Consider the following 19,793-nt stretch of genomic DNA (forward strand, 5'->3'; position numbering starts at 1 on the left):
AATAATAATTAAAAAAATTAAAAAACCGACTTCAAAAAACCACTAAAATGTAAGAAATAATTTAAGGTTTACACAAATTCTACTCGTATGAGACAGTACAAATATACCTAAGCAGGAACTGTTCTTTTTTGAAGTTGGTGCCATATTTCTTCAGATTACTTTGTCACCGCACCAACATCAAAAAAGAACAGTTCCTGCTTAGGTATATTTGTACTGTCTCATACGAGTAGAATTTGTGTAAACCTTAAATTATTTCTTACATTTTAGTGGTTTTTTGAAGTCGGTTTTTTAATTTTTTTTTTCATAAATATTGAAAAGTTGTTTAGAATAACCAGCCGACTAGCTCCTTTCAGCTAAATATACCACTTTTGCAACACCATGTAATCACACACGTTTTATAGTTAATTTGGTTATTAATTCATGTTTTCGATTTAAAGAAACTACTTGATATTTAATTAATGTATCACTGAAAGGAAGTGGTGTCATGCTTGAGCAAGAACATTATGTAAGAATTAAATCCACGTTTTACATATCGAATTTAAAGTGTTTCCATGTACATAGGTTTTAAGGGATCCCTAGGTACCGTTAATAAAGGTAAACCGGGACTCTTATAGGATAACTTTGTGGTCGGTTCATCGGGCTTTCTCTCGTTATTGGATTGCGTTGAGATACGAGTATGAACAAATTTAAAAAACCATTCAATCGTCAGTCTGACTTACGAAGGGTTCCGTAATATGGCAAGGGACCATATACAGGGTGTTGCAAAAATGGTATACTAAGCCGAAACCTAGCATGTCCCCCACCCTCATCTATCGCATAAATTTAAATGTGAGAAAACCCTCGACGATGTTTTATTGAAAAAAAATCGTTGGTACATGCCTGATCTGAACCCATGTCCTTTATCTTCCGCAGAGAGTAAATAATAATATCATTAAAATATTACTTGTAAATTCTGGTGCAAATAACAAACAGAGCAGTACAATTCAGTTTTCCATCAATGCCAAAAGCGAAATATGATTTATAGCGCCAGAGTAATACCGAGCGACCCTCCACCCCACTTATTTCCATGCGGTAGGGGTCGATTTTCGGCTAATAAGGCACGATTATGGGTTTCGTTTAACCTGTGGAAGTAGGTGGGCAGGTGAGGTATTTGGTTCAAGGTTGTTGAGTGAGATGGTGGTGTTGCTGCGGCAGGTGTGCGGGGCGGGCGGGGCGCGGGGCGCGGGGGCGGGGGCGGCGGGGGGCGGGGGCGGCGGCGCGGGCCGCAGTATGACGCCGAGAGGGCCGCGCCGCCGCCGCGCCCGCCGCCGCTGCACGCCTCCACTGCACGCCAACTCGCCTCCCACCGACGACTCTCGCATACAACAATACAATGTGCCCAACCGAAACTGTGAAGGTGCCTCTACCACTGACACGCGTCTCAACCTTTGATAACGACACCAATAGCTAGTAAACAAACATTTACCCGCCTAGCGTTTAAAAAATCAAGATAAAACCTTTGGCAAAATAATTTTATTCTTAACTATGAAAATCACGATAAGAAATGAGGTGATTCGGCGGTGATAACAATAAAATGAAGTGAAGTGTTTGTGGAACAAACTATGTTCACCTGGTTACGCGATATGATAGTCATTAATTACGATTAATTGTTTATCGACAGTGGGTATTTACGCCAAACACCTTGTTTGTTTTGGTATCTAATAGTTACGATTTACCTAGATATCTTTTTTATGCATTTCTAATAAGATTTTACTTAGTTTTCTATATTTTTTTATTTTATTTCACATCGTAGCCTACAATAGAAGTTATTAGAGTAGTCAAGATTAGTTGGTAGTTTCTTGAGTTAACCTCAGCTACAGTAGACTCCTCTGAGACACTGAGTCCGTCCCTGGTCGGTCCCACGTGTCCAGCAAATGTCTGTCAATCAAAATTAGACCAGTAGCTGGACCGAGTCCAGAAATGACCATTTGGTATTGGAAATTATCTGCAGTCATCTGCACAGCTGTAAAATTTAAATATCTTCTTACTAAACTTATTTTGTCCAAATAAACATGGTAATTTAAGATTTTAATGACATTGAGTTACAGTTACAATGAGGTTACAACTTAATTATAATTTTACTCGTTTACCTAACTGTTTTAACCTGAATAAAGTAACTTATGTTCCAATTAATAAGTTATCGCAGTAAACACAGCTGGTTTCTATCTTTCATCTTTGTTTGACTTTATTAATCTTAAATTATTGACTTTACGCGATTATGGAATCAATAAGATGGTAATTTCAGGAGCACAACGTCAATATCTTGCGGCCTTTAGTATATTAAATAGTTCGCTTTATGTTCTATGTCGAATCATAATATTTTCCTTGTGTTTTCCTCAACCAAAGTGGTGTTGATAAAATAAAATAATATAATAATTTTAAATAAGTTTAAATCCTTTTCGGGTTAAAATAACTTTCACTTAGTTTGGATTTAATTTTGATTTGACACAAGATCTTTGTTTTTAAAAGCATCGTAAATCCTGTCGAATTGCAATACATTTGCTAATATACAGGGTGTTGCGAAATTGGTATACTAAGCCGAATCCTACATGTGCAGCATGTTATATCTAAGCCCGAAAATGAAATCAGAATTTTGAAATTCGCGAAAAAAAAAAAAATTTCCATATTAAAAAGTCACCTGACCAACAAATTTTCTATGGAAAATAAAAATTTTTGTTCGTGAAATTTCAAATTCTGATTTCAGTTTCGGGCTTAGATATAACATGCTGCAAATGTAGGTTTCGGCTTAGTAAACCCTTTTTGCAACAGCCTGTATATGCAACTTGTGAGTATCTTGTAAAAAACTTTTTTTACATAAATTACTTTCAGGATTCAAGACATGAATATATAATAAAAAGCAGAACTAATCATCAATCGATAATCAGCCGTAATCCTTGAAATGCAAGGTCATAAGGTATTTAAGGAAAAGAAAATAACTGTATTAATGATTTACAAATACAAAATAATGAATATTGGTTTCTGTTACACATAAAACTTCGCTAAATCATAAAAATTATATGTAAACGAAGTCTCTTTCTGTATGAACAGAAGGATCCGCTCTATAATTTTTTTAAGTATATACCGAATGTCATAGTAATATTATTTGTCATAGCTTAGCCAAAGGTCGTCACTTAATTTAAGTTTAGGCTCGGTATAATTGCAGACGTAGCGCTTTTTCAGGCTCCGAGCAATTATTCTAACATGTTTGCTTTGACATTATGCAGTCGGAAGCCCGGGGCGGGCGCGGGGGCGGGCGGGCCACGGGCGTGGGGCGCCCACTAACTTGAGAAACATGTTTCGATTTTGTTTTTGCTTTTACAACTTTTTATTTTATTTTATAAATAAGATATAGAGTTATATTGCAGCACATTTACACAAATTTTATGTTTTTTTATTACAGCAGGGTGTTGCAAAAGTGAAAGTTATTTTAACCCGAAAAGGGGTAACTGAAAAGGGGTTTTTCTGATAAACTTTTGCTTTTCGGATTTTGAAAACTGGGGAAACTACTATAATATATCACTTTTGCAAATCTGTATATTTTTTTTAATAAAAGCACATTCATGTAATTTATTTAGAAATATATTTAAAGTTATAATTAATACTGTCATTTCGTGAAGTAACCATAATATGTTAAACAAAGACTCAAAAAAAGCAACGAAGGATATAAAATAACAAAATTTGTATTTCTACTTAACTTTAAATTATAACAAAGTGATAAAATAAAGTATGTGTGAGGATTAAAAGTGAACTATAGTTAAAATCCAGTGATCAGTGTGGTCATGGAAAACGGTGCCTTAAAATATGGGAGCAACAACAACAATAATGAAGTACTGGAGGAGAAAATCGTGGTACGTATTTATCGTAATATAAAACAAATATACACTCGAGAGCAATGAAAAAGTTCCAGCACTTCACCAAATTAATGCTAAGCGGAAGCGACATTGAAGTACAGTTAACTGCCCATCAGGTTCAGGATATTGCCAACCAAAACGTTATTATTTAGTTCACATTTTTTTTTTAAATTTTTTAAATGTTTTTTTTTTAATTGGGGATGGGGGCGTTGGCTTTGAAAGTGGAGCTTTTTTTATTGCTCGTGATTGTATAAATCGTTAATAACAACTCATACCGCATTTCACATTAAAATTCCCCTATGTTCCTTTATGAATGTTAATTGTTATGTGCAATAAGAGTTCTGATGTTTTTTTATGTGAGGGAAGGATTTTCACTTCTCATATTATAGTAGGATGTTAGTTCAAAACATAATTTATGCACAATAACAAGTAGTGTCATTGATAATTCAGTAAAGAGCGTTACACTAACTACCAGTTTCAATAACTCTATCTACCGATGCCTGGTAGTTACTTTTATACTATTTTAAAACATAAAAAAAGTTACAACTATCTGTCAAAATATTATAAAAGTAACTACCACAGTCATCGCTAGATAGCGTTATTGAAACTGGCAGTAGGTAAATAAAACTCCAAATAAACCAAAGTAAACTTTATTGACCCGAGTCCGCGTTGTTCTATGATGGGAATATTCGAATGTAATACAGGTTTTGTGTTTTGAGTTTTGACTTTTGTTTGACAGAACGTAATATTTGGTGAAACAGAGTTCACGACGAAAATACCTTCGTCAGAAAATGGTCATAAATCTTTCATAAATGAACATGACGCAGTTGAAAATATACTTAATATTGCACAGTAAAAAAACAATTAGTTAATACTTAGCACTGTCATGGTGATGAAGTAATTGAGGGAGACCGGAGACCGTGCTTCAAAACAAAACTTACTTATTGATGCACAATACAAAGACCAATGTTCAAAAATTTACGTACGTTCTTACATAAAACACTTATTTAGATAATGAAATAGCTCAGATAACAATACTTTTCAGATAAGTTACACCGCATTAGTCATTAATTGTGTTCGCGCGCAGTGTGCCAACTCATCGCATAGTTGGTACGTATACAAAATTCAGTCTAAAGGCGAAAGCCCAATCCGACTTTAATCAAGGCAGCTCTCTCGGAGAGAACGCATTCCTTAAATAATTCGCGTGGCGCAGATAACAGGACTAGCAGGCGCGCCCGGCTGCGCCTTCATTACATGTCACATGTCACGGACCATTCAACTATAGGTATATAGAGTCTGGTTAGTCAAAGCGTGAACTAAAAAAGAGCGACAAAATAAAAAAATCAAAATGTCGGTATTGTTAAATTAATATTATATTCTTAGTAACTATTATTCATTTAATTAATATTTAAGTATATTAATTTATGAACTTAAGCATAATAATAAACATATTAAGACTCGTAATTACAAAAACATTTCAACTATTTGCGGAGTGCGATAATTATATGGGTTTTAGCTGCATTAAGAGTGGTTTCAGTTAAAAAAAAATATGTTAAAACCCCGAATTGAATAATATTTCCAATTTTTGATTATATTTGTCCACATAATTTCAGTTCTTATAAGTACCTTAAACGTTAGTACATAGAGAGGCTCGCGGTGGCTTCCGGCGCCACTGGCGCGGCCGGAGCGGTCACCGGATATTAATAAAACTGTACACAAGAGCACGTACTCATGCTGTAAAAGTGCACTTCAGCTCAAAACGAAAATGATAGGATGGGATTTCATCATAACGTTAATTAGGTATAAATAGTGGAAATGTTTTTACTGATACCCGCGTCGTACCGAAGGTTCGATTACCACCCGATACTATAGGGTTGAGTACATAGAACAACGCGGACTCGGGTGTGCAGTATATAGATCGGGATTTTAGGTACATAATTCAACTCAAACAGATGTAATCGCAAGAACCGACACGAATTAAACATCACAAATACTTAGTTCATAGCAAAGTGAAAGCAGGGACAACAGCGAGTAGTTAGAAGTGATTGGCTCATAAGTAATATGATAATAGTATTGTTAAAGCATCAATTGGATTCGCAACATAATGTGGCTATAAAGTTTAAATTATTCAGGTATTCATATCAGGTACGAACCTACTATAGAGGTCTCCACAAAATCAACAGGCCAATAAAATATTGAATCAATGGATTGGAACTTATAGAGTGTTACAGCCAGTGTGGGTTATATCTAAAATAATAATACTTATAATAAAGTACTTACTTAGATGGAAAACTTAAATGACTGAAAATATTAACTTCAAATTAATTGAAAGAATTTTATATAATGCTGGTAGCCTCAAAAGATAACATATTTTGAGATACCGATCTAAAAAGTCAATAATGTACATTAACTTTATCTAAACCGTGTTACAGAGGTATTTCAAAGGACTATTTTACACTTCCATGCGACAGCAATGATTGCAATATCAGCCAGCTATGTCCTAACTCCAACCCAACTTAGACACACAAATTGATGGAAGTCCACTCCGAAAGCAGAGCTTCTTCTATGTACTAGACCACAGAGGCAGTTAGATATAGTTTTTATATCAACAACTAATAACCACCTAGTTATATAGTTTGTTATAGCAGTGTTCGCGTCGCGTCGTATCTATCGCTAAATGATTGATGAGGCCGAGTATCGATCCGCAACTTTTACTTTCTTACTGACTCTTTTATGTGTTGCCACATATTTAATATAGTGCCACAAACTTATCTGTTCCGGTGAGAGCGAACTAAATTGGTCCATATAATCTATGTCATGTCAATATGAAATTCATTAGTAAGTAATGAGGTATGGACCAATTTAGTTCGCTCTCACCGGAACAGATAAGTTTGTGGCACTATACACTATTCACTAACTTCTTATAACTTTCTTTTTTACCTTTCCTAAGTGTCAGACAGTAGATGAGGTAAGATGACATAATCGCTCAATTCTTCTTCAAATTAATTGGTAACATCTGTGTATTCTTCTATATTATACAATTTATTTAGCGGAAAAATATGATGTTATGATGTTTTTAGTACGTTCCAAATATTCTGATTGTTAGTTTCACATTCCCATGGAACGTAATTTAATTTTTTTTATAAAATTACTAGGTTTTTTTTCATAAAATATCGTTATTTATGATATTAAATACATTAATTTCACCGTTAAATGGATGCTCGCAATTCTGATAGCTTATGGCCTTTTAAAACAATAAACGTATCATTGGCGTTGACATTACGATCGTGCTGGTGCATAAATCAATGCTTTCACCAACTAAACGATCAACTCTGTCATTAATCCTTTATTTGAACATGTTGATATGTATCAGTGGTTATTCTAGATTTCATGAGCTTATTAGGATTAGGCCATCAGGTATTCAGATCGATTATTGTCTAACTTCAGATAACTAAGTACTATTAGTGTATGATTGCCTAAGACATGAATAAGGTTATGAAAAAAATATGGAAAACGCATGATGAAAGAAAACTACACGGACTTGCTTGTCTGCCTATGCAAGTATGCAGGGTATTGCAAACTTTGTTACAGTAAGCATGAAATGGGTGAACCAGCACGAAAAATTTTGCTCGATGACATTTGGAAGGAAAAAAACAACTTTTGTACATAAAATTCATCGATAGCACAAGTAAGTTGGATTTAACCTGCTTTCTCTTCCTTGACCGACATTTTAAACGTGAATGTGGGAACGGCTTGAGCTAACAAAACCATACGGTTCACTCAGACGTCCAGTTAGGCCAGAATATGCATTCTGAAGTGTTGTGAAACGGTTGTCGGGCGCACGTCACGCGGCGCTGGCTGGCCGTTAGCAAAACTGAAAGCGACGGGTGGCCCGATGGCCCAATCCACACGCAATAGGTCAAGGCCCCCCCTAATGTTAGCTACACACCCCTATATCACTGTGATTCAGTAGATAACTATAGCTGCGTATAGGTACACCTAGGAAAAACGAGGAAAAAGCGTGAGTTCTAGTGTGGTAAGGAATTCTTTCAACTTTAACGAGCTGTAGTGCTGGTGGAGCTTATTATATCGATAAAATAATGAGAAGGTGTACTTGACAAATTAGTATAAGTGGGAGAAAACACCCTTAGGACCTTCCATGGACTAAGAGCTATGGATCAATATGATAGGTAGAAATGTTTCAAATCCTCTTTCTCATCTCATCTTTTCTCATTTCAGTATTCCAATCAAATTAACTCCCTTTCTTTTAAATTTTATTATACAGGCTTGGCTTCAGATATGCAAATCATAGTCGTAGAACATTATTTTTATTATTAGCTATCACATTATTATAAATTAATAAATATAATTATGTGTCCTCACCACGTATGGTACTACCTTCCAATTTAAAAGTATTTTATCGATACCAGTGAGTGTTGAAGTATGCGAGGCAGATTGCTGGGTTTTTGTTATACATTACTTAGATTAGTAAAATTTTAATGCAAGAGGCAATACTGGGTAAACATAAAAGCTTTCGAGCACACAGTTTATACATTATTTTTTTCAAAGAATATGGTATTCCTATTCTTTTAATATTCCTGTAGGCGTAAGATCGGGATAGCTGCTTTCCAAATATGTATTTCTACAGTCTCCAAAAAATACTTACATAGTTGACATAAATCTGTACTGTAGCAAAAAAAAACAAAAAAAAAGCTAGCCCACAAAAACTGAAAGCCTTGCCGCAGTCATCAATATTTACTTCTTTTTTTACCACCGACTCGAAAAGTTCGTTTTTGGTTTGGCTGTAGGTATTGGATATTCCTGTACCACGAATATATCCTGTTCTGTCGCTCTTTTATTTTAAGTCTCTTTCCTGCTTTTAAAATCTGTGTCTTTGACGCCATAAAATCTAGACCCCAACTTAGCTCGTAATTTTCACGACCATAGAATGGGGACAGCGGCGAACTAATATTCATCCTGAACTATTGTTCGACTATACGCGCAGTTTTCACAAAAAATCCTCACTTCTGCTTTTTCTACATAAAAAATACAAGGTGAAATTGAGTGACTGACTTAGATTGCCGACAAACTGCTATAACTAGCAGTTATCTGTATCTGTCTCATAATGTTTTACTTCATTCTTTTAATTGAGTTAACCCTTCAGGAACACTACTTACTTTCCACTACTTCTGTCTACTTTCCGACTTAGTCAGCGCTTCCAATTTCCCTACAAACACCTCCATAATCATTTTCGTAAGTTTAATAATGATCCCGCCCTAATAAATTACAAAACTGTTCAACTGTATTCTGCTACGGCCAAACTATCCACCCCATGTCGTGTTTATTCTAACGGCTGTGTCGCCGACAAGGATTTATTTTGTCGTAATGCAGTCATTTACTTGTAGATATGTGTGTAGCCTGTGTATACTTGTGGCACTGCGTCTCTGCTGTCCGTACTTAATGCACGGTGGAGTATGCCAGCGGCGGTGCTAGAAATAGCCGTGTACAGTCGAATACATCAATGTGCAGCGCATAAAAAATACACGGTAACATATACGGAACATACAAGGAACTTTATTTTTACAACATAAAGTTAAGTTGTAAAAACTCTCTGTTAAAGGTACAGTTCCTTGTGTGTTTTCGTAGCTCGTAATTGTTTTCCCCTTAAATGGTTTCCTGTAGCCGTTCAGGGATAAAAAGTAGGCTAGAGGTCAATTTCGAGTCTCGCTGCAATAAATATAAATCACCTTGATCCGTTACTTCGAAAGGAGGGAAAAACAAACTTTCCTTTAGTGTGTGGATAAATCTTACTAAGTAATACTTACTTTGCTTTTTCATATTGATGTTGAGGCGGTCCGTAGCATTAACTCGGTAAAAACTTCCTGTCAATTGTCCGATTTCGGACTCCTAGATTCTATCGTTATTTGTGATGTTGTTTACTTTTTTCACCGATACATGTTCCGTACTTGTGTAAAAATTGTGAATCGAGTGAAGGTCCTCGTGTAGAGTTCGTTGCTTCAGACAGTACCGGTTCACCAGCCATGTAATAGTAAATCGATAGTATAAGCTATACGTTTAAGATTGCTGACAACTTTTATAGATTTTGAACAAGAGTTCTCTACCGTCAATATAAGTAGGTAAACTGTGATAAGTTTTTGAAATTTACTACATTGGTTAATCACTCTTCGCTGAGACTTAAATCAATAAATGAAATCTCATATTTTCTATGTTAGTTCCAGGGTGAAACAGATACAACGGGAATTTCTAGTCATAGGAGAACTTTCAACATGGGTAGATGCATTCTCCAGTTTCCCCCTTGGAATCATAATAATATGTTGGTCATTAATGTTTTCTTAATGTAAAAGAAATAGTTTATAATATATATTTTTATATCTACAACAATCAAATACTTTTTTTACACAAAAACGAGTCTAGGTAAATTTACCGAGGCGATTAATATTAATTAATTCATTTCTTCCATTACCTCAAAATATTTCCCAGGAGATAAAAACAGTACTTAAACAATTAAAAAATAGACACATTCGCAAAAGAATAATGCTGTTTGTCTAAAATATTGAAGTACCTATACCTATGTACCTCACGGTGGCCATATAATACTGACATGACATAATTGTTGATGTTTTTAAAGTGTTAATTTGTTCGAGACTTGATCACATGAAAGTAATAAGTGCTATGCTTGATCCGGAGTATTCTTATTTATGTTTCTGTTCTTAAAATATATGCAGCCCTTGAAATGCAACAAATGCCATGCTAAGGCTGGCTACGCGCTACGCGCTACGGGCTACGCGCTACGGGCTACGCGGCTATGCACTATGAGCTTTGCGCTACGCGGGGCTACGAAGTCTATCGAACGGAATATTTTTACTTTATGAAGAAAGCAGACAAAGAATACATACGAAAGTAATAATACAGTAATTATATTACCGATTTATTTCTAAACGGGGTGCATAAGAGTTATATTTGATAATTATATGTAATTGTTAAGGGATTAATGAGCTTCTAACTAATAAAATATATGAAGGAAATCATAATTCTGCGCCCTAATTGTGAACTAGCTACCTGAGATTTAATCATAACACTATTAGGATAATGGGACGCACAGCACGTGACTTGTAAAATGAATAAGGTGTTGTCAGGAAGAGATGCGAGGGAGCTGTCCGGCGGCTGACGGCCCAGTGCGTCACGGGGGCGGGGGTGCGCGCGGGCGGGCGCGGGGCGCGGGGCGGCGGCGGGGGCGCGAGGTCACAGCGCTCGGGCCGCGCCGGCGGGGCTCGGGCGCCGCCGCCGCGTCTGGGGCGACCTCTTGCGTGCGCCGCCGCCCTCAGTGCCGTCGAGTTGACGCTCCGCGAGCACGCTGCGGACTCCGCCGCCTCACACTGCCATCGAATCGTCATCAATAACGTTCCCGAGGCCTCCCTCGAGTGGACTGCGCGGCTCCCATCACCCGAACACCCATACCGTAACACCACTGTTGTCATTTACACCGGAAAATGTTCAGATGCTCCCTTGTTCGAACGTGCGTTTAAAATCGATCGTCTGCATCAAAAATAAGACTGTTATGATCATTTTGCAGAAGTGCTTTGCAGATTCAGTTGCGCTGTGATAGCTAGATTAGCCGAGTATTTGCGTGGGTCTCATAGTGGTGGCAGCCACGGGGTGGCATGCGGCCGCGCGCCGTCCAGTGCTTAGTGCATAGAGAGACCGCAGTGCCAGTGCGAGTGCAGCCATCGACGTGTTTTTCTTGTCGTTCCTTAGTTGCTATTTGTTGCAAATTAGTATTATTTTTGCTTTAAGTTAGATAAGTTTGTGGAAAACGCGTCCATGCTTGGAGTTATGACTACCATGGTATGGTTTTCTTTGTTAAGATTGTACTGATAAATCTAGATTTTCTTATCCTACTCTGTTCTAACCGATACATTTTTAACTTCACTTAGAACCATTGTCTTGTCTATGAACATACCTACTAAAACATTACAAAATACAGTCAGTACATTGCTAAAGGTAAATTCTCACATTGTGCTTTGTCAAATTTTCACTTGCACATAAAACATGTTCATGCTGAAGGACATTATCATTAGGTACCCACATTGGATACATTTTATTAGAAGTAGTCATGAAAGCATAAAAAGTACGCTCTATATTATAAATAGTTAGTTATAAATTATTAGCGTTTATAATATGTATTACATGTATTGTTATGTTATTTTATTTGACAGTATTTTGATTTGATGTAGAATTTATGAGTAGTATTTTTTCACCGCTGTAACATTATACAATACAATATTGAGCTACTTTCGACTCGACATTATATAGGCTTTACTCATTGTGTGCTTTGTACTATATTTATCTGTATACTGACACTCATCATATCACACGGCACATAACACTATATACGGCCAAAGATATTGCCACGCCCAAGCTTAAAAAGGTTTGCGATGTAAAACTGTCGTGAATTTTTGACCCAAGTGATGTTACGCAATACAGACAAAATCTATGCCAAAACGCGAGTCTTGGCATCTTCACAACTATTCTACACCCCATATAAATCTTTTCGCTCACTGCTACCAAAGATCAATTTATCTTCGTATTTCGAATAATAATAATAATTCATAACGTATTGGGTGGCATTCCTTGTTTGTTTACAAAATGGCAACGCACCTCCGTCGCACCGGCCGCGGCCAGCTCGCCAACGCATAAAACATTCACATGGAACTCGCTCAACAAATTAATCAACGAGAAATGAGCATACCGCTCCAACTCATAAAACTCAGAATGAAATTGTTTGTGCCTATTGTAAAATAAATTTGTTTCATAGTGAGCTGGCTCGAGTTACGTAACCCCTCCAGTGCTACATATGAATGCAGCCTCGTTTTCTTTCGCCTTCACTTTATACGGAGGTACTCGTTATATTTTTGGAACGGTCCTCTACAAAGCCCTAACTACAAAGTGACTCAGCTATTTCCATGCAAAAGTAATGTGAAGAGAGAAAGAGGCACGTATGTCATTTGTTATTTCTAATAAATGGTTAAATCAGAGAACAAAGCATGCGGATTTTTTATCAATTAAATCGCAGATTTCTGAATTCAACAATATCAACCTTTTAGTGCGGTCGCCGATATTTATTAGGCAGTTATTAGGATAAAGCATCCTTAATCTGTGGGTATTGTAGAAATATTTTGAGTACAATAGATATTATTCACTTTTGTTATATATTTTTTTACCTACTGTGGCATATCACGAGTAATTCTCGTAGGTACCTGTAAACTGTAGTACACACCAACATATTTTATGTGAAATCAAAAGAAGATTGGTGTTTTTGATTGCAAGAAAGAATACATTATTTATAAGTTTACCTGCCAGAGGAGTTCACTTTCAGGTACGTTCTTGATTCGATTTCAGTGGAAGTAATAATATTCATGAGGCCACCGAATACCGAAAAAACACGTTTTTTCCTCCACATTATCTCGATCATACTAATTTATGTTTCATAAAACTTTGAGCGGTTTAATTATAAAATAATAATACTATCATCCTTTCCTATGAATAAAAAATGTTCTAAGAGTATTTTTATCGAAACACTAATCCAGTGGTATCGTTAAAGTAGGTTACCTAAGTATACATAAGCTTGAAATGTTGAAAAGGCTCGATGCCCATTGACATTCTGCTGTGAACGAGCGGCGGCCTCATTCGTGCCCTTTCAAGTGGCGCAGCGAGCGTGCCTGTTGCAGCGCCGGGCCGCGCGGCGCCGCCTGCCGTCGCGTGTCGCTCGTCGCTTGTCGCAACACTAGCGCGGTGAAACGACGCGGTCTTCATGACAAATTGCGCTTTTGTCATTTATTTATGTGTGCTTTAGCTTTTGATGTGAACTTTTAAGTCATATACTTACATACGTTATATATTCACTTGCAATATACACTTTGAGGAATAATATAAAATCTCTATCTGAAAAACCATACCATTAGTCATAAGTTATAACGGCCATTCTTGATTTTTTGTGTCTAGCATATCGATGCGACATAAAACATGTGTCCACAATGTATTTACGTGTAAAATATACAGTGAAGAACGACTAAGAAAAACACAGTTATTGGAATCGTAGGAGACAAGTGGTCCAGTTCGAGAGCGAAGATAGAGCATAGAGTGTATCTATGCAAAACACGGCTATCGCATTGTTCGAGACGGCTGGGCCGTTCGGTCGCAGCGTGCTGGCATGTGAGCACCTGGAGGCGTGCTCGGGCGGCGGGTTCCGGTGAGGGCGCCGGCGCGGCGGCGGCATGGCGGAGCGCCCGCCCGACGTGCCGCTCATCGTGACGCCGCCGGGGGGCGCGGGGGCGGCGGGGGGCGCGCTCACCACGTCGCGGCGCGCCGCCTCGGCCCGCGGCTCCATGCGGGGCTCGCGCGACGAGCTGCCCCCCTCCACCTGGCGGTCCTCAGTGCGTGTGCGCGACACGGGCTTCCGCGGCTCGCGCAAGAGCGTAGTGCGCCTCGAACCCCCCTGTAATGGCCTCAACGGGCTGCCAGCCATCGGCAAGGAGGTAATTCGTGTGCTTGCGTGCGTGTACTGCGTGCTTCACCTGAAAACCTGCTGCCTGAAAGCTACTTCCAAATTGCGATATAATTTATTTACCTTCCTAATTAGGTTGCTTTACACCGTCAAAATTTTGCAAATATTTGATTGGGATAAACTGATTTGATGTGGAGAATGTTTTGATTGTTTCCATGAATTACCCCTTGCCAAAGCAATAGTACCTTACTTAACTTGGAGTTTGTTGAAATGAATGTGACCTAGAGAAAATGATTTGCGAAAATAATTTCTAGTTTAAACTGAATGTTTGTGGAGGAGTAGGTTGCAGCTTGGCTAGGAAGTTCAAAAAGCGTGTAATGGGCACGGCTCGGGCGCCGCATAGTTTATGGCGCGGCTGTTGGCGCGACCGCATCGCGATATATTATGTAGTTGAGGGCAGCGAGGCGCCACCGCCGCCGCCGCGCCGGCCACCGACGCTCACTTTATATGTATATGTCAACCCAGTAACACCATTATAGTCGGACACAAATACGATTTCATGTTATTTGTAATGTTACGCAACGTAAAAATCAATATTTCTGTTGTAGCCATCACGAACTCTACCCTTTCTTTCCACTTTGTACTTACATTGCATGACTGCGGCATCGCATAGATTGAACTGCCAAAGAACGAGTAAAACTAGACTGTAGACACTATAGTGTATCGCAATTGTAACTCGGGCTATCTCACCGTACCTATCAATTGATGGAACGCTTTTAGAGAGCACCAACTTTTCACATTTTAGATTTCAATATAGAATTTTAAACTAAATACGTACCTAGGTAATATTTATAATTCACCATTTTTTTACTCAAGCTAGGCATTCACACAGAATACTAAACAGTAAAAAAGATACTTCACTAAATCCTATGATACAACTGAATATCATTACAAATAGGCACAGAACTTACATGGAAACACTACATCTAACACACAAATGTTTGCAAGATACTCTACCACATAACCAACGCTCCCCTACGTTGCTAATCATTGTACGTGAAATACATAGAGACGCATCTTAGAGATAGAGGGTGTGATAATAATGATACGTTTGTTTGTCGGCAGGTTCTGTCTCTGGGCGCGACTGTGGGCCACAAGGGGACCGTGGCGCCCTCACACCCCTGCACCATCCTCCACCACTCTCCTTACAAGGTAACTATAGCATGGACATAAATGATCGAAGGAAAATGATATAAATGTACAGTTTTAGAGGTCGGATCATAAGGATTAAAAAGGAACAAAAAAATCTGAGCCACTATGATAGAATAGTACTTACTTACCTTCTTAACTTAGTTCGATGTCAGAACCAAAAGTTAAATTTATGACCACAAACTACTTTACTTTCCAGTCAGTGTACTCGTATCTAAACCCGCACACTCAAGTACAAAATCGACCTACATCTCCAAGAATTGCGCAAAAATGTTTCGCCAACTGCATCCATCTAGATCCGTGTAACTTAATCCGCCTTAATAGATAAGCTCCAGTTCGGTCTTTTATGTAACCCGTTATGCAAAGACAAATAGGATTAGATCCGATTCCACCTAAATGGATTGTCGGTCGGAGACTGCAGAGCTGATACTCTGCGGATTTTTGCTTGTACGGTTTGTAAGTGATTTTTCGTGTACCTTGCTAATGTGTTCCGTGTACGATCGATGGAGAGTGAGAGCTTTGGATATTGATAACAACGTGATTGTTGACAAATTCTATGTTCTAGCTTTTTCTTTTTTTTAATACACTTGCGAGTGCAAGCAATGAATAAGTTCCAGTGACAATGGCACTAAATTACTTACTACTAAACGGAAATAGCTTAATATTGAAGTAGCATACATGCTCGTACATTGCAGTAAAACCGTTTCCGTTAAATTTAATTTCCAATAAATCCTAATCAACGATGGCGCAAGCTATACGTAATTAGGTTTTTAAGGAAAATAGCTTTATATTTTTCGAAACTAATTAATGGTAACAGATACGTACTTACGCACTTCTTAAATTTTCCGTCCATTTCTGGTATTTTATCCATTGGTATTATAATGAAAAACGTATTACGTAATCTTTTTAAAGTCTATTTAAGCACATATATAGAGTAGGTGAACGAAGCTCACATTTGATTTAGGTACATGATATTAACATTTATGAAAGTAAATATTTAATATATTATGGGCGGAGGTCGTTGGTTCAACATTCTACACGCAACCAATGAATGGGTATGATACTCGTGGCTGAACTATACAGTCATGTTTCACAGTCAATCTAGGAGCTGTAAAATATGTATTAGAAATTAGAATGTATCAGTCTGTTATTATTTAATAAACATACAGGGTATTCATGGAAGTAGATAGATAGATAGAATATTCTTTATTTGTACAGGTACACACCCAAGTACCTTTGGGATTTCCAAATAAACTGTTGTTAAATTAGTTTTAACATGTTACCTTATACTATTATGGTTATTACCTGCATTGCATTACCAAGCAATGCTGTATGATTTTACCCTATAATCCACAGCCCGCAGTACTGCACAGATTGGACACGAGCCCCCTTTATAATTATATTACAAGGTTACATGAACAATTCAGGCGGGTAATAGATATTTGCCTGTTCTCATATTCTAGCTATTGCATTAGGAATATTATACATTATTTACAGTATAAAGATTCTGTGACATAAAAATACCGACTATCTTACTAATAACTAAGAGATAAACATAGAAAAATATTAAGTACTGTGTTATAATCTAGAGATTTTTTCAAGAAGTATGTATCGTTTAATTCATAAACATGTCAGACAAAATGACTACCTGTATAACAACTCTGTCTGCCACTTAGAAGTCACCTTGTCCAATTAAGACGGCATGCTTGATTGGCGGGTTAATTTCCAGGCCGCTTGGGATTGGTTGATTCTAATCCTGGTGATCTACACGGCAATCTTCACGCCGTACGTGGCCGCGTTCCAGCTCAACGAGCCCGACTTCGACAAGCGCTCCAAGAAGTTCGGCGAGGACCCCATCGTCGTCATCGATATGATCGGTAATTTACGCACATTTTAGGTTATTTGTTTTAGATTTTTAGGCATACAAGCATGTATATTACTCATAGCCGTGAATTGTATTAGTAATCTGGGCTGCCCAAATGTAAGCTTATCTTACACGTGTTCCATTATTGACTCTAGAATCGACTAGAATTTTCCATGAATAATTATTGGGAATAGTATTCAAATTCAATACCCGATGAGTATTCACTCGAGCGAAATATCTGAGCTCGGCGTATGCGAATCATTAACAATTTGGAATGATTTGGTTTGCATCGATGACTAACTAAACCTTTACCGATTGCAGTGGACGTGACGTTCATAGTAGACATTCTGATAAACTTCCGGACCACGTACGTGAACGTGGCGGACGAGGTGGAGTCGGACCCCGCCAAGATCGCCATGCACTACCTCCGCGGCTGGTTCCTCATCGACCTGGTGGCCGCCATCCCCTTCGACCTGCTGCTCTTCGGCACCGACACCGACGAAGTGAGCCCACCCGCCCCCGCCCCGCCACCGACCACCATCTCATACACACTGTTATCGCCTAGACCTTACTTAGTTCCCAGATAATCAATTGTCCGAAATGTCAAAATTTTGTTTCAGGGTACAAAGTCGGAACTTAATTTAAACGCGATAGATGAGGTCGTTATAGACGGTGGAGGCGTCGAGATTCGGTTACGTTAGTTGAGACGTAGTGTGAACAGTATTTAGAGCATATTAGTGACGACGTGCGACGAGGCAGCCGCAGCCGGCAGGGCACGGTGCACCCGGCTGCCGCATAGGGAACGAACGAAATAGGTCATATCAGTTATAAAAAGAAACCGGGTCAAGATAGGGCTGCACAATTTGAAATGGTAATAATAACAACGTTGACCGAGCTAGAAATATCCAAGAAATACTTAGATGCTACCACAATGTATCTTTTATTCAAACTAGCAAGAATACTCAAGTTGGATTTGTTCAAGTATTGATCACAGTTAGGCTCCTTATTCGGTCATACAATTAAACTATTTTCGGACAAATGAATTCTGGATTCTAGTAAAACACGTATTTAAGGTAGATAGTGGAATGCAGTTGTATGCAACTGTCACCTCTTAGGATCCACGACTGAAAATAGACCTGTTACCGATCACGTTAGACCTTTAGGCCCACGCTAAATATTGTTCTTTTCAATATTTTATACTCAAAATATTATCTTCAGTTTTATCACAATGTTTTGTTAGTGACGGATGACAGATTTTCTTTTTTTTCTTCAAGACATGGGTATAAACCACTTTTATTATTTTGTTCTGATATAAAACAATGTTGAGGTCTGCTCCATTCATTTGTTTTGTCATAAATCATATACAAAGAGCCCAAAGGTGGGTGCATATTGAATTTGTAATATCATTTCTTGTTACAGCAGGGGCTGGAAAATGATGAGGTATACCATCTTTATGATTATTTTTAAGTTGCTGCCACTCTTATCAATTGTTTAGTTGGAATATAGTTTATTACATCCACTAGCCATTTAACCCCACTGATTGAATGCGTAAATGGAAGGTATGGACGCTTCCCATGAGCAACTTGTATGTATTGTTTATACGTCACTCCGATACCGGCGAGCTTTCCCTCACCGGCACTGCATCACCAGGGGCATCCTCATCCAAGTACAGACCAGTCATTGCAATATATACGTTATGTCACTACCACTAGAGATTCTTTTTACCAAAGACATTAAAGTACTACTCAGATACAACAAAGAACATAACAAACAATGTTTGATAGAAGTTAGGACAGCGCAGTGAGGCACTAGGGCGCGCCTTGAATACGTAATTAGAGCTACAATTGGAGGCGGCGCCGAGAATACAAATATTCAATTTATGTGCATTTCGCAGCTACGTGTTGAAACTAATGTGAAATGGCCGCTAACGTTGTAGAATTTAGAAATAGCATGAAGCTAGTAGAAATTGTAACTAGAACCTCCTACAACGTACGGTGTTTAGTGACCGACCAGCGCAAGGTCACCCCCGCGACCTTGAACTTTCATTTTTATGGGTAGATTATTCAAATTTTAACGAATGTACCTACGTCATATTGTTAATTTGTCAGTACGAAAATCTTTTCAGAACAAATTGTATATTGGTTTACCTTCTTATAACATTTTTTACTATGAATATAAAGTTAATTACTTGAAATACCTACTGTAGAAAAATTACTGTCAGAACGTCAAGACTGTATGATAAATTGGTAGGTACCTACATCCATGTTTGTGAGATTGTGCTCAGTACATAACGACGATGGCACCC

At 38.0% G+C, this 19,793-nt stretch overlaps 1 protein-coding gene across 13 annotated transcripts in view; it reads left to right on the plus strand.

Annotated features, from left to right (window-relative positions):
* Window positions 1-1,258: 1,258 nt before the first annotated feature.
* The window catches only part of LOC105386989 (potassium voltage-gated channel unc-103), a 30,483-nt gene continuing 11,948 nt past the window's right edge, over window positions 1,259-19,793 (plus strand). For 2 of the 13 annotated variants that reach the window (XM_048625736.1, XM_048625739.1), the window contains exons 1-7: window positions 1,260-1,396; window positions 3,440-3,887; window positions 14,011-14,446; window positions 15,541-15,627; window positions 17,354-17,501; window positions 17,810-17,991; window positions 18,908-18,928. In XM_048625736.1, coding sequence (XP_048481693.1) covers window positions 14,186-14,446; window positions 15,541-15,627; window positions 17,354-17,501; window positions 17,810-17,991; window positions 18,908-18,928 — 699 coding nt within the window. In that variant the 5' untranslated portion in view covers window positions 1,260-1,396; window positions 3,440-3,887; window positions 14,011-14,185. Of the gene's footprint in view, window positions 1,397-1,562; window positions 1,660-3,439; window positions 3,888-11,118; window positions 11,757-13,913; window positions 14,447-15,540; window positions 15,628-17,353; window positions 17,502-17,809; window positions 17,992-18,907; window positions 18,929-19,793 lie in introns of those variants that run through there. The other 11 variants (XM_038107909.2, XM_038107906.2, XM_038107905.2 and 8 more) reach the window with 11 other exon arrangements.

This window comes from Plutella xylostella, chromosome 15, assembly GCF_932276165.1.
Source record: "Plutella xylostella chromosome 15, ilPluXylo3.1, whole genome shotgun sequence".
In the NCBI taxonomy this organism is placed as follows: Eukaryota; Metazoa; Arthropoda; class Insecta; order Lepidoptera; family Plutellidae; genus Plutella; species Plutella xylostella.